Source organism: Gymnogyps californianus, unplaced genomic scaffold (assembly GCF_018139145.2).
Source record: "Gymnogyps californianus isolate 813 unplaced genomic scaffold, ASM1813914v2 HiC_scaffold_32, whole genome shotgun sequence".
In the NCBI taxonomy this organism is placed as follows: Eukaryota; Metazoa; Chordata; class Aves; order Accipitriformes; family Cathartidae; genus Gymnogyps; species Gymnogyps californianus.
Window position 1 is genome coordinate 1,647,686 of NW_026114202.1, and position 24,766 is coordinate 1,672,451.

The 24,766-nt window shown below is 51.6% G+C and overlaps 1 protein-coding gene across 1 annotated transcript; it reads left to right on the forward strand.

The window, feature by feature from the left end:
• Nucleotides 1-294: 294 nt before the first annotated feature.
• On the forward strand, nt 295-24,766 carry LOC127028363 (keratin, type II cytoskeletal 75-like). The gene is given in 9 exon segments (XM_050914068.1): nt 295-882; nt 2,276-2,493; nt 3,183-3,243; nt 3,862-3,957; nt 4,319-4,483; nt 23,277-23,402; nt 24,097-24,317; nt 24,431-24,459; nt 24,582-24,766. Coding segments are annotated over 9 exon segments (1,689 nt in total).

Genomic DNA, 24,766 nt, shown 5'->3' on the forward strand with positions numbered 1-24,766 from the left:
GTGAGTCAGGCAGGATTTGGGGAATTTCACAATTCCTCCATTGGTGTGTGGTGTTTACTCTGACCTCTCTTCAGGCAGCCATTAATTGCTGCCTGATGAACCAAACCCAATAACAACATTAACAGACCTGCTAATTACCACGGAATGGAGACTAACTCCTCCAGAACGTATAAAGGAGAACTTCTGTCACCCCCACCAGAGGAGCTGAGGATCCTTCACTCTCATTTCTCCTCCTGTTTTACAACCTTCCGCACCTGCTCTCTCGCCTTCTCTTAACGCTCTGAAAGCGACGCTATGAGCCAACATTTCTTCAGATTTGGGGATGGGAACTTCAGTTCTTCTTCCGCTCACTGTGGCACACTGGGTGGTGGGAGAAGTTTGTCTACCGTAAGCCATTGGGAAGACAATGGAGGAGAAGAAAGATACGGTGGTTATGGGTATGGTTATGGCAGCAGGAGTCTCTACAACCTTGGTGGGTTTAGGAATGTTTCTACTGGTGGAGGCTACGGAGGAGATGGAATAGGATATGGGAGGTGCCTGGGATTTGGTGGTAGGAGACATCTTGATAGGGGCTTTGGTAGAAGAGGATATTTTGTGGGAGCTTTTCAAGGTGGTGAAGCAGGGCTTGGTAGCCTGTGTGGAAGAAGTTCAGGCAGGGAGATGCTTGGAGGAGGCCTTGGTAGAAATGCCTTCGGTGAACAAGGGGCTGGACAGGGTTTTGGGCAGGCTGGTGTTAGCAGAGGCATCGAGGAGGTCCGTGTCAATACCACCCTGCTGAGGCCAATACAAGTACAAGTTGACCCCGAGTTCCAGAGAGTGCGGTCAGATGAGAAAGAGCAGATTAAGGCTCTCAACAACAAATTTGCATCATTCATCGATAAGGTGAGTCCCCGTTCTCTTTTTTACTTGTTATCTGGGAAGGGGGAAACATAAGGGGTGCTGCTCTGCCTGTGTGAGTCATGGGGACACCTTTACATTGCATCTCCCCCCGAAACCACCGTGTTGGCTAGATTCCCTTGTGCTGGTGTGAAGATCTTAATAGCTCGCTATAAACGCCGCTGCATGAATCACTTACATTTAGCCCTGGGATAAGTATCTCTGAGTCGTCTGTTGTGGCAGGACAGTAACAAACTACTGGGACGTCACTGACACATTAACTCACTTCTCTTTTGAGGAGAAGGGTTTCTGCATGGCTAGTAGTATTCTGGTGCCTGGGAACTGTGGATGCTAGCAGGAAAAATGGGTGATGGACTTGGACATCCTTGATGTGTTCTGTTTCTTTTTCTCAAGCAAAGCAAAATGTTGCACTTCTCCGAATTACAAAACAACCTACTTCTTTGCTTGGAGGTCCTAGCCTCTTTCAGGTGGCCAGTGGCCCCCGCATCTTTCTTCTTTACCTCTTTCTTGGTTTACACCACAATACTTTCACCTCTGTCTGCAGTCTTGTCTTCCCTTTCGTTTCTGCTCACAGACACAGGAACAAAACAGCCACAAAAACGCTTCCACCCACTCAGACCTGACATGTGCCTTTGTTTGGGTGGTGACATGTGTCTCTGCATAGGGCAGAAGCTTGTATTATTTGTTACACGTGAAGACTTAATGGCTTCTTGTATTACCCTACAGAAAAGGTGTTGATTACACCCAGAAGTTTTAAGCATGCCTAGTCCTGAAATATAGGAGTGCCTTTCCTTTAACTCCTTTTTTTTTTTTTTTGAAACCTTCTGGATGTCAGCTTCCAGGTTATAACCTGTTCAGTGTCCCAGCTGAAGAGGTGCTGTCCCTCTGGTTTCCAAAAATACCAGCTCTGCATGTTATAGGTCTTTCTGACCTTCTTCTCTAACGCAAGGTATATCTAGGAAGAGAGTGGTCCCGTGTGGTCTTCTGAGAGGGGGCTAACTCTTCTCATGTATTTGGGTGTCTAAGGTACTTCAGAAACAGCTGAAGTCTCCCTCCACCCCAATCATCCCCCTAAATATTGTGCACAAAAGAGATGAAAAGCCAGCAAAGATTTCAGGATCAGCTTTGAGAAGCAGCAGTAAAATCATACCCTTCTTAAGCAACAGATTGGGAAAGAAGAGGTGTGTCCCCTGTTAGTCTAAGCTGTCTCGTGTTGGTACCAGTGTTACTACAGTTGGTCCCACCTGACAAAACCTCTAGATGTTACTGCGTTGGAAATATTAATTAGGATTTGTTTTGCTATAGGGACTAACGCTGATGTCGGTGTTTCCCCCAGCGCTTTCCAGTGGCTGAGACACTCTTCCGCTTTGCCTTTCAGGTTCAATGTCTTGAGCGGCAGAACCAGGCTCTGATGGCCAAATGGGAACTTCTGCAGCAGCAAAGCACCCGACCGGAGGAGAGCAGAAACATCGCCTCTTTCTTCCAATCTTACCTCAGCAACCTGCAGAGGCAGCTAGAAACACTCCAGAACCAGAAGGAGCAGCTGGATCCGGAAGCGTATAATATGCTTCAGCTTGTTGAAGATTATAAAAAAAGGTGAATAATCACAAGTCCGGGATAAAGCATACCGGAATTTTCCAAGGCAGTGCTAATCATGTCCTGGGATGGCATAGCTCAGCTTCGCACCTTCAAGAGTTTTGTAGCCTTTATAGCACTACTCTGCAGTGGGTTCAATATGGGACTTGACTTTGATGCTGGAAGAGTAAAGCAGATTTGGTAGAACCCAGAACAGTAAGAAGAAAATCAAAGGCACTGTAGATCCATCCCACTCTTCCCTCCTCCTGTGCTCCTTCATGCCTTTCCTCCCCCAAGCGATGAGTAACCCAGGACTCCTTACTCCTGCTGGTAGCTGTGGAGTTGTGGTCAACCTGGACAGTGGGGAGGGGAGGGACAGAGCTGAGCAGTGGGGTCAAGTTGAGAAGAGTCGCTTCTTCTGCCTTAGCTACACCCAAAACATAATATATGTCCAGAGCTCTGAAATACGGGAAGTTTAGTTCAGAATTACAAGGATGTTAGAACTGAGGTATAGCTATCACATTTTGTTGCCTAATTTAGCATATACTTTTGCAAAGGGTTTGCAATCGCCTTTGCAGCTGCCAGAAATTGCAGTTAAATGAAAACTTGACACATTCCCTTTTTGGATGATTCCCTTTGGTTTCTCATCCACTTGACTGAAAAAGTAAGACAGGCAATGAGCTACCTATTCCTTTTCTCTGCTGCAACAGATTCGAGGATGAGATCAACAAGCACGCATCTAAAGAAGAGGAGTTTGTGGAGCTTAAAAAGGTGAAGTAACCCAAGACATAGAGCTAAATCACAGCCTCAGAAATAAAGCAATAACTGGATGGCTGCTGAGGTTTTCAAAAGCAGGGTCTTTGCTTAACTTCATCTAACTCTCCTCTAACTGAAGTCATCAAAACCCTGAGCTTTTTACTGCAAGACTGGAGAGAAATCATTTCCTCTAGAGACTGAATCTGTTCTTTGTAAGATGGATATGTAAAAAGTGCTGGTCTTTCTCTATTCACTCCATCACAACCTAGGTGAGACATCGTTATTAGGGGTTAAGTAATATCTATAGATGGCTTAGATAGGAGAACAGAAAATGTAGACAACTTTTTATTAGAAGAATTAACGAAATCTACATTTCTACATTTTGCATTTTCTCCAGGCACACACTTATTGCCACAGCTATTCTGCTTATTTCCAAGCCATTCTTTTCTTCTAAGAGTTAAAAACTTTCCCTTTGTTCCAATTGCTTTTCAAAGGAAAGCTGAGGTTCATGGGCCATTATTTGGCTCCAGGAACGAAGGCTTTAAAGAAATGCACCAAGTCTTGCAAGAATTGCACTTCAGTGGAGAGTTTGCCATCAAAGAAATGCAAATATGCCCATGGCTTTTTTTACAGGAACTGGACAGTGCCTACATGGGAAAAATGGAGTTTGACATTCGGGTGGAAATACTGAGGCAGGAGCTTGAGTTCCTCAGATGCTTACATGATGCTGTGAGTATGCTTCTCAGATTAAAAACTTACCCTCAGGTCTTGAAGGACGTGTGTCTTTTGGAGGTTCTTGGAAATTTCGCCTGAACAGGACTTTGTAGAGTGGCGTGGGGAGTGGATCATCCTTGGCCTTTGATCTTATAAAGTCCTTTTTCATCTGTGAGTGAAAAGGGGGGCTGGTGTGTCACGAAGGCTGGAAGAGACACTTGAAAATTAAAACTGGTGGTGGAACAATAGGACCTGGGGGACGCAGGTAGGGAAGTTCCAGTGGGTAACCGGCCAGAGGGTGCCATTTCTTTCCTCGTAACACAACCTGGACTGCTCACACGGACTGTTAAAATCCAAAATCATGTCTTCCTTGCAGGAGCTGTCCCAGCTGCAAACAGTAGTTGGCAACACCAATGTCATGCTGTCCATGGACAACCATAGAGAGCTGGACATGGATGGCATCATTGAACAAGTCAGGCAGGAGTATGAGACAATTGCTCAGAGAAGCAAAGCTGAAGTAGATGCCATGTATCAGGGCAGGGTAAGTAGACATCAACGAGATAGGGAGGCAAGTCTGTCTGCTCGATGGGAAAGAAACCGAAAATGTCTGTTCTCTTCCCTGCACATCAGTACCAGGACCTTCAGAACATGTGTGTAAATCAACGTGAGCAACTGAGGAACAGTTATCAGGAAATCCTGGAACTTACCAGGCAGATCCAAAGACTACAACCAGAAGTTGAAATTGCAAGGAAAAAGGTAAAGCTGATACTTTCCAACATGACTAAACTATTTAAGTCACTTTTACATGGGGACTTGGTGCAGTATAACGTAGCCTGTCCTTTGTAGGCAAACTTAGAGATGATGTTTTCTCCTCAAAATGAAACAGGTTTAGATTTTGGCTGCCTACATTGGGATTTAATTTGGGTTAATTTACCCAGTCTGATGTATCTTCTGAGTTCTGTCATTGAGGCAGGCCTTTTAATTTCCAAGGGCTGCCAGAGGGGTTTGAAAATCCCAGCCCCATAGAAGGGAAATGGACACATTCTGTTTGTGCCCTCTGCAGAATGCCAGCCTCCAAGAAACCATTAAAGATGCTGAGCAGCGTGGGAGCTCTGCCATCAAAGATGGCCAGCAAAAGCTTCAGGAGTTGGAAAACGCCCTGCAGCAGGCCAAAGATGATCTCGCTCGCCTTCATCATGATTATCAGGAGCTCCTGAACGTGAAATTGGCCCTGGATATTGAAATTGCCATGTATAGATCACTCCTTGAGGAGGAGGAGACCAGGTGGGTACAAACCATTCATCCTGGATAAAAGCACCTGTACAAAGCAGTGTGTCCCATTCTTTGATCTATCACTTAGATCTCCAGGATGAATTGCTGCCTGGAAGGAGTGACCTCATTCATTGGCTTACTGATAGAGCCTAGCTTGACTTTTACTTTTATTGGATGCATTATCTCAATGTCGCTTTTCCTTCACAGGATACAGGAAGGCTCACCAGCCACAATCTGTAAGTATCTCAAGGCTTGGCTTTGCTTTTTTAAGAGCGCTGTTACCATTTTGTTGTCTGTGGTACTTAACACCTACCATCAGAACAACCTATCTTAGTTCCTATCCTAGTTTCCCAGGGAAATGAAGCAAACGGTAGTCTCTTGTGAGTGTGTGTGTGAATACATGTGTATACGCATTAGTATGTCAACGTTGAGCTACTGACTTTGGAACTTACTGGCTAAGTGCAACCAAATTTGTAGGAAGTGGGAAACACGTCACTTAATCTGTAGGTCTATGCGGTGCATGTCAGAACTGAAGGAAAAAAAACCTCTAGTCCTAAAATTTGTGGAAATCGGAGGCCAGCTAAATGAGAGAGAAACCTGTACTCTTGGCCTTCTTAAAGGAAGGGCTGCAATGAGTGTTCATGTAAGGAGTAAGACGTAAGTCATGTTAAAAAGAAGCTGATAAAGCCAGAAACACATGAGAAAACATTTCGCAGGTGAATCTACGACTGAAGATCCTTGTTACCACTTTTCAAAGATATGACTATGACCACTAGAGTAGGTACAATGATGGCCATACATAAGTACTTATATCAGCTGTGCTTATAATTTTTTGGGGTAAAAAGAATAAGGTGGACATAATTTCCATTCCCTGCAGGTGTCATCGACCACAATGCGAGTGCTGCTGGAGTCTTTGGAGTAGGACCTGGAGGACTGAAAAGCGGGAAGGGGGGCTGATCTCTGGTGGTACCAGCAAGAACAGAACAAAAGGGTCGATCTCTGGAGGAGTAAAAGGCGGAAGCTCTAGCGGGTGGGGATCCAGCTCTGGCAGTGGTGGGTCCATCTGTGGAGGAGGAGGCTCAGGGTATGGAGGAGGAGGAAGCTCAGGCAGCGGAGGCTCCATCTCTGGAGGTGGCCACAGCTCTGGTGGATGGGGATCCAGCTCTGGCGGTGGCAGCAGCTCTGGCAGGAGAGGGTCCATCTCTGGAGGTGGAGGAGGAGGAAGCTCAGGTCATGGAGGATCCAGCTCTGGCAGTGGTGGCTCCATCTGTGGAGGAGAAGGCTCAGGGTATGGAGGAGGAGGAAGCTCAGGCAGCGGAGGCTCCATCTCTGGAGGTGGCCACAGCTCTGGCAGATCAGGATCCAGCTCTGGCAGTGGCAGACACAGTCCCCACAGTGGAGGGATGAGCTCTGGTGGTGGCAGCAGCTCTGGCAGGAGAGGGTCCATCTCTGGAGGTGGAGGAGGAGGAAGCTCAGGTCATGGAGGATCCAGCTCTGGCAGTGGTGGGTCCATTTCTGGAGGAGGAGGAGGAGGAAGCTCAGGGTATGGAGGAGGAGGAAGCTCAGGCAGCGGAGGTTCCATCTCTGGAGGTGGCCACAGCTCCGGTGGATGGGGATCCAGCTCTGGAAGTGGTAGACACAGTCCCCACAGTGGAGGGATGAGCTCTGGTGGTGGCAGCAGCTCTGGCAGGAGAGGGTCCATCTCTGGAGGTGGAGGAGGAGGAAGCTCAGGTCATGGAGGATCCAGCTCTGGCAGTGGTGGCTCCATCTGTGGAGGAGGAGGCTCAGGGTATGGAGGAGGAGGAAGCTCAGGCAGCGGAGGTTCCATCTCTGGAGGTGGCCACAGCTCCGGTGGATGGGGATCCAGCTCTGGCAGTGGCAGACACAGTCCCCACAGTGGAGGGATGAGCTCTGGCGGTGGCAGCAGCTCTGGCAGGAGAGGGTCCATCTCTGGAGGTGGAGGAGAAGGAAGCTCAGGTCATGGAGGATCCAGCTCTGGCAGTGGTGGCTCCATTTCTGGAGGTGGAGGAGGCTCAGGGTATGGAGGAGGAGGAAGCTCAGGCAGTGGAGGTTCCATCTCTGGAGGTGGCCACAGCTCTGGTGGATGGGGATCCAGCTCTGGCGGTGGCAGCAGCTCTGGCAGGAGAGGGTCCATCTCTGGAGGTGGAGGAGGAGGAAGCTCAGGTCATGGCGGATCCAGCTCTGGCAGTGGTGGGTCCATCTGTGGAGGAGAAGGCTCAGGGCATGGAGGAGGAGGAAGCTCAGGCAGCGGAGGCTCCATCTCTGGAGGTGGCCACAGCTCTGGTGGATGGGGAACCAGCTCTGGCAGTGGCAGACACAGTCCCCACAGTGGAGGGATGAGCTCTGGTGGTGGCAGCAGCTCTGGCAGGAGAGGGTCCATCTCTGGAGGTGGAGGAGAAGGAAGCTCAGGTCATGGCGGATCCAGCTCTGGCAGTGGTGGCTCCATCTGTGGAGGAGGAGGAGGAGGAGGCTCAGGGTATGGAGGAGGAGGAAGCTCAGGCAGCGGAGGGTCTATCTCTGGAGGTGGCCACAGCTCCGGTGGATGGGGATCCAGCTCTGGAAGTGGTAGACACAGTCCCCACAGTGGAGGGATGAGCTCTGGTGGTGGCAGCAGCTCTGGCAGGAGAGGGTCCATCTCTGGAGGTGGAGGAGGAGGAAGCTCAGGTCATGGAGGATCCAGCTCTGGCAGTCGTGGCTCCATCTGTGGAGGAGGAGGTGGAGGAGGCTCAGGGTATGGAGGAGGAGGAAGCTCAGGCAGCGGAGGCTCCATCTCTGGTGGTGGCCACAGCTCAGGTGGATGGGGATCCAGCTCTGGCGGTGGCAGCAGCTCTGGCAGGAGAGGGTCCATCTCTGGAGGTGGAGGAGGAGGAAGCTCAGGTCATGGAGGATCCAGCTCTGGCAGTGGTGGGTCCATCTGTGGAGGAGGAGGAAGCTCAGAGTATGGAGGAGGAGGAAGCTCAGGCAGCGGAGGCTCCATCTCTGGAGGTGGCCACAGCTCCGGTGGATGGGGATCCAGCTCTGGCAGTGGCAGACACAGTCCCCACAGTGGAGGGATGAGCTCTGGCGGTGGCAGCAGCTCTGGCAGGAGAGGGTCCATCTCTGGAGGTGGAGGAGGAGGAAGCTCAGGTCATGGAGGATCCAGCTCTGGCAGTGGTGGGTCCATTTCTGGAGGAGGAGGAGGAGGAAGCTCAGGGTATGGAGGAGGAGGAAGCTCAGGCAGCGGAGGTTCCATCTCTGGAGGTGGCCACAGCTCCGGTGGATGGGGATCCAGCTCTGGAAGTGGTAGACACAGTCCCCACAGTGGAGGGATGAGCTCTGGTGGTGGCAGCAGCTCTGGCAGGAGAGGGTCCATCTCTGGAGGTGGAGGAGGAGGAAGCTCAGGTCATGGAGGATCCAGCTCTGGCAGTGGTGGGTCCATCTGTGGAGGAGGAGGCTCAGGGTATGGAGGAGGAGGAAGCTCAGGCAGTGGAGGTTCCATCTCTGGAGGTGGCCACAGCTCTGGTGGATGGGGATCCAGCTCTGGCGGTGGCAGCAGCTCTGGCAGGAGAGGGTCCATCTCTGGAGGTGGAGGAGGAGGAAGCTCAGGTCATGGAGGATCCAGCTCTGGCAGTGGTGGCTCCATCTGTGGAGGAGGAGGCTCAGGGTATGGAGGAGGAGGAAGCTCAGGCAGCGGAGGTTCCATCTCTGGAGGTGGCCACAGCTCTGGTGGATGGGGATCCAGCTCTGGCGGTGGCAGCAGCTCTGGCAGGAGAGGGTCCATCTCTGGAGGTGGAGGAGAAGGAAGCTCAGGTCATGGAGGATCCAGCTCTGGCAGTCGTGGCTCCATCTGTGGAGGAGGAGGAGGAGGAGGCTCAGGGTATGGAGGAGGAGGAAGCTCAGGCAGTGGAGGTTCCATCTCTGGAGGTGGCCACAGCTCTGGTGGATGGGGATCCAGCTCTGGCGGTGGCAGCAGCTCTGGCAGGAGAGGGTCCATCTCTGGAGGTGGAGGAGGAGGAAGCTCAGGTCATGGAGGATCCAGCTCTGGCAGTGGTGGCTCCATCTGTGGAGGAGAAGGCTCAGGGTATGGAGGAGGAGGAAGCTCAGGCAGCGGAGGCTCCATCTCTGGAGGTGGCCACAGCTCTGGCGGATGGGGATCCAGCTCTGGCAGTGGCAGACACAGTCCCCACAGTGGAGGGATGAGCTCTGGCGGTGGCAGCAGCTCTGGCAGGAGAGGGTCCATCTCTGGAGGTGGAGGAGAAGGAAGCTCAGGTCATGGCGGATCCAGCTCTGGCAGTGGTGGCTCCATCTGTGGAGGAGGAGGAGGAGGAGGCTCAGGGTATGGAGGAGGAGGAAGCTCAGGCAGCGGAGGGTCTATCTCTGGAGGTGGCCACAGCTCCGGTGGATGGGGATCCAGCTCTGGAAGTGGTAGACACAGTCCCCACAGTGGAGGGATGAGCTCTGGCGGTGGCAGCAGCTCTGGCAGGAGAGGGTCCATCTCTGGAGGTGGAGGAGGAGGAAGCTCAGGTCATGGAGGATCCAGCTCTGGCAGTGGTGGGTCCATCTGTGGAGGAGGAGGTGGAGGAGGCTCAGGGTATGGAGGAGGAGGAAGCTCAGGCAGCGGAGGCTCCATCTCTGGAGGTGGCCACAGCTCCGGTGGATGGGGATCCAGCTCTGGCGGTGGCAGCAGCTCTGGCAGGAGAGGGTCCTTCTCTGGAGGTGGAGGAGGAGGAAGCTCAGGTCATGGAGGATCCAGCTCTGGCAGTGGTGGCTCCATCTGTGGAGGAGGAGGAAGCTCAGAGTATGGAGGAGGAGGAAGCTCAGGCAGCGGAGGCTCCACCTCTGGAGGTGGCCACAGCTCCGGTGGATGGGGATCCAGCTCTGGCAGTGGCAGACACAGTCCCCACAGTGGAGGGATGAGCTCTGGCGGTGGCAGCAGCTCTGGCAGGAGAGGGTCCATCTCTGGAGGTGGAGGAGGAGGAAGCTCAGGTCATGGAGGATCCAGCTCTGGCAGTGGTGGGTCCATTTCTGGAGGAGGAGGAGGAGGAAGCTCAGGGTATGGAGGAGGAGGAAGCTCAGGCAGCGGAGGTTCCATCTCTGGAGGTGGCCACAGCTCCGGTGGATGGGGATCCAGCTCTGGAAGTGGTAGACACAGTCCCCACAGTGGAGGGATGAGCTCTGGTGGTGGCAGCAGCTCTGGCAGGAGAGGGTCCATCTCTGGAGGTGGAGGAGGAGGAAGCTCAGGTCATGGAGGATCCAGCTCTGGCAGTGGTGGGTCCATCTGTGGAGGAGGAGGCTCAGGGTATGGAGGAGGAGGAAGCTCAGGCAGCGGAGGCTCCATCTCTGGAGGTGGCCACAGCTCTGGTGGATGGGGATCCAGCTCTGGCGGTGGCAGCAGCTCTGGCAGGAGAGGGTCCATCTCTGGAGGTGGAGGAGGAGGAAGCTCAGGTCATGGAGGATCCAGCTCTGGCAGTGGTGGCTCCATTTCTGGAGGAGGAGGTGGAGGAGGCTCAGGGTATGGAGGAGGAGGAAGCTCAGGCAGCGGAGGTTCCATCTCTGGAGGTGGCCACAGCTCCGGTGGATGGGGATCCAGCTCTGGCAGTGGCAGACACAGTCCCCACAGTGGAGGGATGAGCTCTGGCGGTGGCAGCAGCTCTGGCAGGAGAGGGTCCATCTCTGGAGGTGGAGGAGAAGGAAGCTCAGGTCATGGAGGATCCAGCTCTGGCAGTGGTGGCTCCATCTGTGGAGGAGGAGGAGGAGGAGGCTCAGGGTATGGAGGAGGAGGAAGCTCAGGCAGCGGAGGCTCCATCTCTGGAGGTGGCCACAGCTCCGGTGGATGGGGATCCAGCTCTGGTGGTGGTAGCAGCTCTGGCAGGAGAGGGTCCATCTCTGTAGGTGGAGGAGGAGGAAGCTCAGGTCATGGCGGATCCAGCTCTGGCAGTGGCGGGTCCATCTGTGGAGGAGGAGGAAGCTCAGAGTATGGAGGAGGAGGAAGCTCAGGCAGCGGAGGTTCCATCTCTGGAGGTGGCCACAGCTCCGGTGGATGGGGATCCAGCTCTGGCAGTGGCAGACACAGTCCCCACAGTGGAGGGATGAGCTCTGGCGGTGGCAGCAGCTCTGGCAGGAGAGGGTCCATCTCTGGAGGTGGAGGAGGAGGAAGCTCAGGTCATGGAGGATCCAGCTCTGGCAGTGGTGGGTCCATTTCTGGAGGAGGAGGAGGAGGAAGCTCAGGGTATGGAGGAGGAGGAAGCTCAGGCAGCGGAGGTTCCATCTCTGGAGGTGGCCACAGCTCCGGTGGATGGGGATCCAGCTCTGGAAGTGGTAGACACAGTCCCCACAGTGGAGGGATGAGCTCTGGCGGTGGCAGCAGCTCTGGCAGGAGAGGGTCCATCTCTGGAGGTGGAGGAGAAGGAAGCTCAGGTCATGGAGGATCCAGCTCTGGCAGTGGTGGCTCCATTTCTGGAGGAGGAGGCTCAGGGTATGGAGGAGGAGGAAGCTCAGGCAGCGGAGGCTCCATCTCTGGAGGTGGCCACAGTTCTGGTGGATGGGGATCCAGCTCTGGCGGTGGCAGCAGCTCTGGCAGGAGAGGGTCCATCTCTGGAGGTGGAGGAGGAGGAAGCTCAGGTCATGGAGGATCCAGCTCTGGCAGTGGTGGCTCCATTTCTGGAGGAGGAGGAGGCTCAGGGTATGGAGGAGGAGGAAGCTCAGGCAGTGGAGGTTCCATCTCTGGAGGTGGCCACAGCTCCGGTGGATGGGGATCCAGCTCTGGAAGTGGCAGACACAGTCCCCACAGTGGAGGGATGAGCTCTGGCGGTGGCAGCAGCTCTGGCAGGAGAGGGTCCATCTCTGGAGGTGGAGGAGAAGGAAGCTCAGATCATGGAGGATCCAGCTCTGGCAGTGGTGGCTCCATTTCTGGAGGAGGAGGTGGTGGAGGCTCAGGGTATGGAGGAGGAGGAAGCTCAGGCAGCGGAGGCTCCACCTCTGGAGGTGGCCACAGCTCCGGTGGATGGGGATCCAGCTCTGGCAGTGGCAGACACAGTCCCCACAGTGGAGGGATGAGCTCTGGTGGTGGCAGCAGCTCTGGCAGGAGAGGGTCCATCTCTGGAGGTGGAGGAGAAGGAAGCTCAGGTCATGGCGGATCCAGCTCTGGCAGTGGTGGCTCCATTTCTGGAGGAGGAGGTGGAGGAGGCTCAGGGTATGGAGGAGGAGGAAGCTCAAGCAGCGGAGGTTCCATCTCTGGAGGTGGCCACAGCTCTGGCGGATCAGGGTACAGCTCTGGCAGTGGCAGACACAGTCCCCACAGTGGAGGGATGAGCTCTGGCGGTGGCAGCAGCTCTGGCAGGAGAGGGTCCATCTCTGGAGGTGGAGGAGAAGGAAGCTCAGGTCATGGAGGATCCAGCTCTGGCAGTGGTGGCTCCATTTCTGGAGGAGGAGGAGGCTCAGGGTATGGAGGAGGAGGAAGCTCAGGCAGTGGAGGTTCCATCTCTGGAGGTGGCCACAGCTCTGGTGGATGGGGATCCAGCTCTGGCAGTGGCAGACACAGTCCCCACAGTGGAGGGATGAGCTCTGGCGGTGGCAGCAGCTCTGGCAGGAGAGGGTCCATCTCTGGAGGTGGAGGAGGAGGAAGCTCAGGTCATGGCGGATCCAGCTCTGGCAGTGGTGGCTCCATCTGTGGAGGAGAAGGCTCAGGGCATGGAGGAGGAGGAAGCTCAGGCAGCGGAGGCTCCATCTCTGGAGGTGGCCACAGCTCTGGCGGATGGGGAACCAGCTCTGGCAGTGGCAGACACAGTCCCCACAGTGGAGGGATGAGCTCTGGCGGTGGCAGCAGCTCTGGCAGGAGAGGGTCCATCTCTGGAGGTGGAGGAGAAGGAAGCTCAGGTCATGGCGGATCCAGCTCTGGCAGTGCTGGGTCCATTTCTGGAGGAGGAGGTGGAGGAGGCTCAGGGTATGGAGGAGGAGGAAGCTCAGGCAGCGGAGGCTCCATCTCTGGAGGTGGCCACAGCTCCGGTGGATGGGGATCCAGCTCTGGCAGTGGCAGACACAGTCCCCACAGTGGAGGGATGAGCTCTGGCGGTGGCAGCAGCTCTGGCAGGAGAGGGTCCATCTCTGGAGGTGGAGGAGGAGGAAGCTCAGGTCATGGAGGATCCAGCTCTGGCAGTGGTGGGTCCATCTGTGGAGGAGGAGGTGGAGGAGGCTCAGGGTATGGAGGAGGAGGAAGCTCAGGCAGCGGAGGTTCCATCTCTGGAGGTGGCCACAGCTCCGGTGGATGGGGATCCAGCTCTGGAAGTGGCAGACACAGTCCCCACAGTGGAGGGATGAGCTCTGGCGGTGGCAGCAGCTCTGGCAGGAGAGGGTCCATCTCTGGAGGTGGAGGAGAAGGAAGCTCAGGTCATGGAGGATCCAGCTCTGGCAGTGCTGGGTCCATCTGTGGAGGAGGAGGAGGAGGAGGCTCAGGGTATGGAGGAGGAGGAAGCTCAGGCAGCGGAGGCTCCATCTCTGGAGGTGGCCACAGCTCTGGTGGATGGGGATCCAGCTCTGGCGGTGGCAGCAGCTCTGGCAGGAGAGGGTCCATCTCTGGAGGTGGAGGAGGAGGAAGCTCAGGTCATGGAGGATCCAGCTCTGGCACTGGTGGGTCCATTTCTGGAGGAGGAGGAGGCTCAGAGTATGGAGGAGGAGGAAGCTCAGGCAGCGGAGGCTCCATCTCTGGAGGTGGCCACAGCTCCGGTGGATGGGGATCCAGCTCTGGCGGTGGCAGCAGCTCTGGCAGGAGAGGGTCCATCTCTGGAGGTGGAGGCGGAGGAAGCTCAGGTCATGGCGGATCCAGCTCTGGCAGTGGTGGGTCCATCTGTGGAGGAGGAGGAGGAGGAGGCTCAGGGTATGGAGGAGGAGGAAGCTCAGGCAGCGGAGGCTCCATCTCTGGAGGTGGCCACAGTTCTGGTGGATGGGGATCCAGCTCTGGTGGTGGTAGCAGCTCTGGCAGGAGAGGGTCCATCTCTGGAGGTGGAGGAGGAGGAAGCTCAGGTCATGGAGGATCCAGCTCTGGCAGTGGTGGCTCCATTTCTGGAGGAGGAGGAGGCTCAGGGTATGGAGGAGGAGGAAGCTCAAGCAGTGGAGGTTCCATCTCTGGAGGTGGCCACAGCTCTGGTGGATGGGGATCCAGCTCTGGCAGTGGCAGACACAGTCCCCACAGTGGAGGGATGAGCTCTGGCGGTGGCAGCAGCTCTGGCAGGAGAGTGTCCATCTCTGGAGGTGGAGGAGAAGGAAGCTCAGGTCATGGAGGATCCAGCTCTGGCAGTGGTGGCTCCATCTCTGGAGGTGGAGGAGGCTCAGGGTATGGAGGAGGAGAAAGCTCAGGCAGTGGAGGTTCCATCTCTGGAGGTGGCCACAGCTCTGGTGGATGGGATCCAGCTCTGGCGGTGGCAGCAGCTCTGGCAGGAGAGGGTCCATCTCTGGAGGTGGAGGAGGAGGAAGCTCAGGTCATGGAGGATCCAGCTCTGGCAGTGGTGGGTCCATCTGTGGAGGAGAAGGCTCAGGGCATGGAGGAGGAGGAAGCTCAGGCAGCGGAGGCTCCATCTCTGGAGGTGGCCACAGCTCTGGCGGATCAGGGTACAGCTCTGGCAGTGGCAGACACAGTCCCCACAGTGGAGGGATGAGCTCTGGCGGTGGCAGCAGCTCTGGCAGGAGAGGGTCCATCTCTGGAGGTGGAGGAGGAGGAAGCTCAGGTCATGGCGGATCCAGCTCTGGCACTGGTGGGTCCATCTGTGGAGGAGGAGGAGGCTCAGGGTATGGAGGAGGAGGAAGCTCAGGCAGCGGAGGCTCCATCTCTGGAGGTGGCCACAGCTCTGGTGGATGGGGATCCAGCTCTGGCGGTGGCAGCAGCTCTGGCAGGAGAGGGTCCATCTCTGGAGGTGGAAGTAGTTCAGTCTCTGGAGGTGGGGGATTGAGCTCTGGTAGTAACTGTGGTTCTGGCAGTGGAGGGTATGGTTCTGGAGGTGGGGGTGGCACTGGAGGGGAAGGGGGTTATGGAGGAGGGAGCCGTGGAGCTGGGAGATACAGGTGTGGCGATGGAACTGGAGAATGCAGCTCTGAAGGAGGGTGGTCTTCTCAAAGACGGGGTTACAGGTCTGTCTATAGAAGTGGCTCAGGTTCTTCTGGAGACGCTTCCGACAAGTAATATTTGCACGCAAAAATCTGCCAGTGGAATGGGAAGAAGGCATTCCCCTTCCCGTCAGAGGCAAGGGTGGCTTTCCTGCCCACCACTGAGTCACCGCTAGTCCGAACGGGTCGCACATAATCCCGAGCTCTCTTCTCCCTGCAGAGCCATCTCCTGAATTCTCCAACCACACACCTCTGTTTTATGACAATATTGTGATGGTTGCTATTGTTTCCTTGGGCTTTCTCTGAACACTTCAACTCAGCCTGCTTGGAACCTTTGTTTTTGGCAACTAAAAGCTTGAAACCCTGTCTGTGTGTGTGTGTATTGGTCTATGGGAGGGCAAAACTCTGACGTGTATGATGAGATTTTTGAAAGAACTCTTTAAACAGATAAACCAGTTTTTGGAGATCTGATCCAACCTCAAGAAAAAATTAGTGAAAAAGTGGAAGAAGGTGTTTACAGAAGAATGTCTGCTGGGGGGGCCATACGCCTAACATCTGCTGTGAAAATGGGTTTCAGGGGACAAGTCCTATTGGCCTAATCGAGCCGGTCAACCAGGACATGTGGCTACATGTCAGTTCCATCACTCCCTCCAGGAGTCACTCATTAAATAACCAGGGGATCGAATCATCCATGTAGATTTTGTTAGCATTGCAGTTGCACATGAAGAAAGAGCAGAAAGTCTATGAACAACAATGTCTCCTTATCTCGCTTCTAGTCCCGTTTTTCCCCCTGGAGTCCCAAATCAACGTTGGTTGGTATGTACCCAAGTAAGCCTTTTTTGGTCAACATCGTATTCAATGGTTGCTTCTATGCAGAGGAAGCAAGATGTTTTCTAAATTTCTCACAGAACCTCATTTAAGTCCAATCAAAAGTTCTAATGAAGAGCAGAGCAGATGAGATTACCGGGAAAGTTTGTTCAAGAAGCTCAATGCAACTGTGTCACCTTAATTTAGCAACACTCTTCTTAGGAAACTAGAGTGTCACAATCCCATCAGGAATATTTCATGTCTTCTCCCCAGTCAGGGGGAAGGTAGGACCCTCTTAACTGTTTTTCAAAGAAATCCAACTGTGAAGAGTCCTGGGGGTGGCAGCCAGTGGGGGGTGAGATACTCAGCTTGGTGGGAAATCCACCGTGGAGACCCATTTGCAAATGGCCGTACAGCCATGAAAACACCTAGAGAAGGTTGATGGGGAGCCACAAAGGGCTAAATCAAACCTTTATAGCATAGTCTGGAAGCAGTTACGAGTACCCTGCATGTGGGGAGGTCTAGACACTGTATTTCAGTCAAAACTGGATTATCACTGCCCTCATCAAATGCAGAAAGCCCTACGCAAGCCGTGAAGCAGTCAGTTGTGGTCGTGAAATCTGGAGATTGTGTTAGCAAACCCTGCTGAGATATGCCTGTGTTTTCATCTGCACTGGCTCACATCCCACAGGTTCAGCGTGTGGGTGGTGTGAGTCTACCTTGGTTTCAAAATGCCATGTAGAGCTACCCTCCAACAGCTGAGACAGTTTATTCACCCTGTTAATGGCTGCTTCTTACATCACCTACTGAAACAGCTCAGTTCTTCAGGATCCAAGTGATAAATAAGCTGCATCATCAAAACCTCATTTTTTATCTAAGAGATTAGGTAAGACTTTTCAATCAAGACAAAGCCTCCCCTCTTACAATAAAAAGTGGAAGCTGTGAAAGGTAATTCTGCACACTACCAAGTATTGTTGGGCTTTAGTTTCACTGTTAAATTAATTACGTAGGCAGGGCGCCTAGAGCTTCTCATCTCTAATCAGCAGAAATAAAGAATTAATATGAACGCTGTGGTCAGGTCTGTGGGTTTTTTACTGATCTGTTTTGTAGAGTGAAAGGTCGAAAAGGAAGAAGGTAGAGTCAATGGAGAGAAATAGGCACTTCTGGAGGCAATTCAAAAGACCTAATTTGTGCATCTACCTTAGTACGGGATGAATCACCCATTGGAGATCAGACAAACCATCTGTTTCAGCTGACTATAACAGGAGCTTGGGAGACCAGCTTAGAAAAGAGACTGCTAACCCCCAACTCGTACGAGAGGCTTGATCAGCATTTCCACTAAGTGGTTTTAAGTACTGTTTACACACTGGTAGTACATAGCCTTAAGTGCTGGGCTAATTTAGTGAAGGAATAGTTTGGAAGGGTATATCAAAACCTGTTCTGCTTGTCAGCTAAGCTATAATCATATCTCCAGTTTCTGGAGATGAGTGTTCTGGCACCTCCTTCCATATAAAACTATCCCTTTTTAAGTAGAAGTGAAAAATCTGGCCCAGTTTGTTTTCAGTTGTCTAAAAAGATAATATTTTTAAAATGCTTAATTACTGCTGTTCCTTTCCTTCAGCAGTTATGTGGTCCAACTCCTGCTAGTACCTGTAAGGAGCTTGTGTATTCGGCTCTATTAAGACCAAGGCTGAGTGTCAGGTCTTTGGACCATACAGATTTGAGCTGGGATGATCAAGCAGATGATTTTCTTTCCACCACCACAGCACGTGCAAAGTGTGGAAAGTGGCTAAAAGAGGTGCAATGTCAATGTGGGGAGCATGGGGACATGTCCACTGCTGATTTCTTGTTGCTGCAACACTAAGTTGCTTATGTCAATTAGATATTGCCCATGCATTTTTGATGGAAAATGCCACAAGGTAGACTGCCTAAGGCTGTGCCCAGACACATTTTGATTTTTGAGGTTCAGGGGCTAGGCTGAAGAAGAAGAAGAAGAAGATCATAAGATGGGGCCTTCAGATTAATGTCAGTTAATGTCTTGGGGCATGTATTATCAGTCATCACAACACTGTAAACGTGCTCAGGGTGTAACACTGAAAGAAGGTGTCTACTGACACCCTGTGCCTAGGCAGAGCTTGAGCCTCCAAGAGTATTGATGCGATAAGCAAGATTTCAGGTATGAGGGGAGGACACCAAGGTGGTGAAGAAGATGACGGTAGGTCAGTTGTCCTTAAAGCTGGTGGTAACTCTCTAGCTCAGTGTCGTTTTTCTGCCAGAGGTGCATTACTGGATGCACACGTATTTTACAAAACATCCCAGGCTCATAGTCAGCCTCAGAGTACAAATCCATATGAAATCTCACCTTCTTGCAAGGACTGAGGACCTTGTTGTTCCCATGCTGTCCTGGCTTCTAAATATTGCCCTCTATAGCTGTGAGTTAGCTCTTGCTAGTGGTATCCTGAGAGGTTTCTGAGTGTTGAACTAGGTGTGAACAGGCTCACGTCACCACCAAGAGCCTAAGCGAGGACCCATGTGGACAGGGATGTTCAAGATGCATTAGATACCACCACCTAGTGGGAGAAAAAAGTTGTACCATAGTGGTGTAGAGCTGGTCTTTGCGCCGGCTCTCCCAGTCTCTCTCACTGACTGATGGAGTTTTGGGCTTGAGCCCTCTTCGCTCTACAGATGTGGCCGGAACAAGAAGTTCCCTCTTGATTTACTTTGGCAAAAAGCTGTGAAATTAGTCAGGGCTACGTTGTAGCACCACGAAAATTGTTGGCCTCCTATCTTCATTGCTGGGCCTCTTTCCAAAATTCCTGGTAATTAGAAGTAAATTAATGAGCTGTGATTACCCTGGGAGCTACTCCCCTGGTGCCCACATACACATACAACCCTCCCTTTCCTGAAAGGGAGCTGCAGCAAACACAATTACTCTGAGATGAATACACTGAGTTCCATCAACTGGATGGAGGCAAGTGGAGAAGATCTGGTGTATTTTAAACCTGGAGGCTCTCCGCTGTCAAATGACACACAAAAACTTTGCCTCCTGCAGCAAGTTGGGTGGGATGAGATGAAGTTGGGAGAGGAAGGCAGAGCTGACCTTGTGGTCCTCTAAACTACAGCCCAAGCTGGGCAGTTGAGAACAGCCCCAGGGTTGCATCAGGTGGCATCCTCTGCCTTTTGGGGACTCAGGGGCATCAGGGGACATCTAGACTCAGAGTCAGAGGTGAGGCTGATCCGGATGGATGAACCTTTCGCTATGTCTGGGGGTGTGAAAAGCCAAGTTCAGAAGTTTTGCTCATCAAAGTGTATCTATGGGAGGAAAATTTTTGAAACCATCCATGACCCTGTAGGCTCTAACCGCAGCAAGGAAACAAAAACTCTGAGCTAACTCTGTCTTGCTTGAAAGGAGCCAAACTCTCCTTGCTAGCAGCAGGGCCAGGCAGAGTGCTGTGAGATCACCCACCCCTGCTCAGAAGGTGCAGGAGGACCACCAAGCATCGTGGTACCTCGTCACCTGGGCCATGCAGATGCAGCAGGGCGATTCAGTGGGAGACCAAGGAGAGACAAACTGGAAGCACAAAATGAAGACCGAGTCAGAGCAGCTCCAGGCCAAGTGCTCTCCTCCTGGGCTCCAATCCTGCTCTTCCAGCTGGGATTGCCACGGACTCTGCCTGTATTTAAGCAGCCAAGTGAGACACCCAGGACTTCAATCATTCCTGCTCTTCTGTGTGTAGGTGTAATTGATAGTGCTGTCAAGAACCTGCAATTAAGCTAGTTGTCTTTCCAGCTACTTCATACCATCAATTACCTCTCTTGCTGGGCTAAGGGCAAGCTGTTCCAGTGCAGAACATTTGCAAATAATGAGGTACAAGAAAACCTTTGGCAACAGCCGCTCTTGGAGACAGAATACCAGCAAGGTTTCTGGTAACCAGGTTTGTTTTTCATCAGCCTTCTTGCGAAAGGTGGTGAAAAAGCCCTCGAATGAGCCCAGGGAGCGAAACAAAAAAAATTAAAAAATCCCTGCAGAACCAAGGAAAGAAGTGAGCATGTGAAATACTATCCCATTTCTTGGGAATTTGAAACGCCTAAATGTTTAATCACCAAAAAAACACTGACCAAAGTTTGAGCCTATTAAAAAGTTAAGGATTAGTACAGCATAATAGCAGGGGAAAACCATTTCTTTCAAATCATCTGAAATGAAACCCTTTGCCTTTCGGTTTTGAAAGAGACTTTGGCAAGAAGCCACAAGGACAGAGATGTAATCTTGGCTCCACCTCTGAGGTATTGTGAGGCTCTCAGCAAATATATTAAACTTATCAGCCTTTTCTTCCCCATCTGTCAAGCAACTCTAATAAATCTTTTTTATTTGCCTTGAGGTATCCCAAGGATTTTAATTACAAGCTCAAATATAAAGGATAGGAACAGAGAGTAGCCATACAGCAGCTGTATTAATAAGGTATTTTTGCAGGATACTGGTTGCTGGTGTATTCATAGTCTGCCCACCAAGGCCAAGCCTACCACTGTTTCCAATTAAATGATTAACAAGCATCCAGTTAACAGCCTTGTGGCCGAGCTTCCTATTTTCCAAGCTATTTATTGTCTTCTCCACGCGAGTCTCATTTTTCGATGTGTTCTACACAATCAAAGCCAAAAACTTAATGAGAAGCTACAGCTACGTTAATTTATTCCTCTAAAAGTTGGGCATCCAAGTCTGAGCTGGTCCTTTTAGACTTTTTTGGACTCAGCGAAGAAGAGAAAGGCTCTCTGGAGAGCAATATCTCAGATATGCCTGTCTCTCAGCAGACCTAGCATCAAAAGTTAGAAGAGATGAGTCCGGCCCAGTCAGTTATGGTCTTTGACTGGGGATGGCGTGTGGAGGGCTATTTATAAAAAAGAAGTATTTTGCACTCTTGTACGACAGCAAGGAAATGTGCGTGCCTGGTCTGCGCTATGGTTCCCAGCTTCCAAGCACTGGGCTGCCTTTGGCTGTGCCTCGTGGACTCATATTGTCCTTTGTGAAGGGAGTGACTATGAAAAGAACAGATATACTGCAAAAGTCACTTATAATTCGCTGTTCAACAGAACATCCCTTTACAGATTGTCCTTGACAGAGGGAGACACTTGTAAGGCCATTTGCTAAACTGTAATTAATGTAAGGAAGGAGGACGAACTAAAACAAAAGAAGAATCCTCACAAAACCCAGCCCATGGGATCCTCCAAGCTGCGTATGCAAACAAAGCGATTTAAAAACAGTAAAATTCCATAGGATTTCACAAATGTTCAGTGTTACGCACTGTTTTGCATATTTAAACCTACGAACTGCTGCTAGGCAAGGCAAACCCCAAGAAAACCCCAAATTATTCATCTGCATCAACTAAGTCCCACTTCTGAGATGTGTATAAAGGAGGCGCTCAAGGGTGTCGGAGCAGAGGGGCCCCTTTTTGGGTTGCATGCTCGGCTGTCCTCCAGCATCCTCTCCTCCATCACGACTGCCACCATGAGCCAGCAGCTGTCAGCTGGAAGGTCTTTTCATGGAAGAAAGTTCTTCTTATCATCTTCTGCTGCAAGTGGCATGAGCCGCTGCCGAAGCAGCATTTTCCCCTCTGCTGTGCTATTTGGAAGAGGTTATGGAGCCTGGAGCCACAGCAGCCAAAGCCTCCAAAACACAGATGGGTGTAAATGGATTTCTTCTGGCCGAAGCCTCACACAGGGGGTCTGTGGAGGCTGGGAACGCAGGGGCATCCATGCCAACAGTGAAGGTGGGAGTTATGGGTTAGGCTTCCACGGCAGGAGCTGCAAAAAGTGAAGGTATTTGTGCGGTGCATGTCAACAAGAACCTGCTGCAGCCTCTTGATGTGAAGATCGACCCTGAAATCCAGCACATCCGAAAGCAGGAGAGAGAGCAGATGAAGAGCCTCAATAACCAGTTTGCCTCTTTGATTGACAAGGTGAGAGCTGAGACAAGACTTAAAGGAATGATGAGGTTTAAGTGTGAAGGAAACCTTTCTGTGCTCTGGTCTTTGATTCCTCTCCTTCTTTCATGCTATTACATGAGCCTTGTGCTGGTTTTAGCATGCATGACTCCAGTACCCTGAGCTGCAAGTGCAGATCTAGCTGATAATGTTCTTTTAATCTGGTTTATGTGCTTATGTGCTTTGATAAGCTGCATCTGGTTTTATTATTAATGAGGGAGCTGTTCCTCCAAGGTAGCTTACTGAGCTTCTGCACTGTTGACTTCTCTCTGTGCAGCTAGTCCTTGTAAATTTGCATTGTCTCCTATCAGTAAATGATGGTTTCCACTACCAGCCAACTGATATGCAGATCTATTTAAATATTCCATGGTTTCTGTAGCTGCCACAATGGCTGTGCTGTCTATGGCTTCCTCAGAGAATGGGAGAGCATCATGCCCAGTTGGCTCCAGGATTATAGGATCATGAAGACCGCAATGCCCCCCTTTTGTCCTCTCATCCCCTTCAAACCACAACGAGCCCCTGCAGCCTTGACTCAGAAGAGAAGTGCCTTGTTCCCTCCACGTTTATCTGGTCCCCATACAACGCATCTAAGCACATGCCTGAAGAAGGTGGCTTGGCTTTCTGAATGCAGGTACAGCATCTGGAGCAGCAGAACAGGGTGCTGGCCACCAAATGGGACTTAGTCCAAAAGCAGGTCCTGCCATCCCAGGAGAACATCAAGCATGTCTTCGACAACTTCATTTGCAGCCTGCAGAGGCAGCTGGACTCACTGCTGCACGAGAGGGCGCAGATGGAGCCTGAGCTGAACGACACGGAGAAGCTTGTTGAAGAGTTGCAAAGGCGGTGATTTTTCCTTTCTGTCTTCACAATGTAACTTCTGGACCTAATTTTCCATTCTGCTAAACTCTGTGAGTCTCAAAGTCAGGAGAACATCCCCAGAACAGATACAGCGCAATGGGACAGGACTCAGTCATGCTAGGAAGGTTGTAGGTGGGAGGTTGTAGGGGAGTTGAACAGTGACAGCTACGGCAGGAAAGCCCCATTTGCTGCTGAAAATCTCAGGAGCTGCAAAGTTGTGAGGACTTTTCTAAACCTAGTTTAATTCACTCTGGAAACAGAAGCAAGGCTCCTATATTACGTACACTACCAGTATTCATTGCCAGTTCTCTCTTTTCTTACTATCAGTTCCAAGAGCTTGAGGAGGCAAAGGGGAGAGACTGCAATGAACTGAGGTCCCACCAGCAAGAGATTGAAGAGCTGAGTATCATGATCCAGAGAAGGTGATGCGGCCTTGAAAATGTGAAGGAGCAGGTATGATGGATCATATTCACTCACTGGATCCTAGATGTGAGATCCCAAGTCATGTTTTCTACATCTCTGTGGCATTTCTTTCATCTTTATCAAAGAGCATTGCCTCACATTGGTCTAGAGAAGATCTTACCGTGCTGAGCAGGGAAGAAGGACTATCTGCTGGCCTATTTTCTGTTGGATCATTTTGACTATTGCAAAGAACTAATTGCACCAAATTAGATCATTGGATTAGCTACAGCCACTTGGAAAATTGCTAAAATTGCTCCAGCAAGAATTCTGGCAGGAGACAAAGCTCCTGACACAGGTTCAAAGCATCCAATAAGTAGGGTAGAATTATGACTCACCAGCAATTCAGCACCCATAGAAACTGGTATAATTTTCAGACCATCTAATTCATTATATAGTTTATAACGGGAAGTAATGGAAAACCTTAATTATTAGTTCCAATTAGAACAAAGTATTGGTATCCTCAAAACAAGACTTAAACACAGTCTGGCGGTACAGGAACATGTCCAGCCTTTCTGTAGTATTTCAGAATTGAGATTTGATTTTAGAAACATTTGGCTTTCCTAAAAACAACCTCAGTACTTCCCAATTTGGGACTCTCAAAAGAAGCAAGAATTTCTCTTTCAGAGGTGAGCACGGCAAGAAAGAGGGCAGGGGAAGTACGGACTTCTTGTGTCTCCCCTGACAGGTGTCCTCTCTGCAAACATCAGTTTGTGATACTGAGCAGCGTGGGGACTGTGCCCTCAAAGATGCCCGGGAGAAGCACGTTGAGCTGCAGAATGCCCTCCAGAAGGCCAAGGATGAGCTGGCTTGCATGCTGCGGGATTACCAGGAGCTGCTGAATGTCAAGCTGGCCCTGGATATCGAGATTGCAACATATAAGACTCTACTGGAGGGTGAAGAGAGCAGGTGGGTACCACTACAACCAGTCCTTGGGACTCTTCAGCGGACACAAGGAGGCTGGAAAACGCTAGAAATGTTAGTTATGTGATGGATAACCTTGTGACCTTCTTCTCCTTCAGGATACGCCTTGGGAGCCCTGTGAGAGTGTGTAAGTAAGTGCAAGGTTTTCTATTTTCCTTAGAACATTAAACATCTAGTTCTGGTTTGCTGGGGGAGGAGGAAGGCTGCGTCCTCCCCATGAGTGATTCAGCTTGTGTTTTCCCATGGCAGTGGTCACCACCCCTTGCAACACCATTTCTGGCTGTGAAGCCGACCTGGGATGTGGATCTGGTAGACAGTCCAGAAGACGCAAGTCCTTCTGTAGTGCTGGTAGAGCATCCCTGCCTGAAGATGCTGGTGCCTGCCACAGAGGATTCACCTCCAGCAGCGTTGCCAGCTCTGTAGGCAGGCAGTAG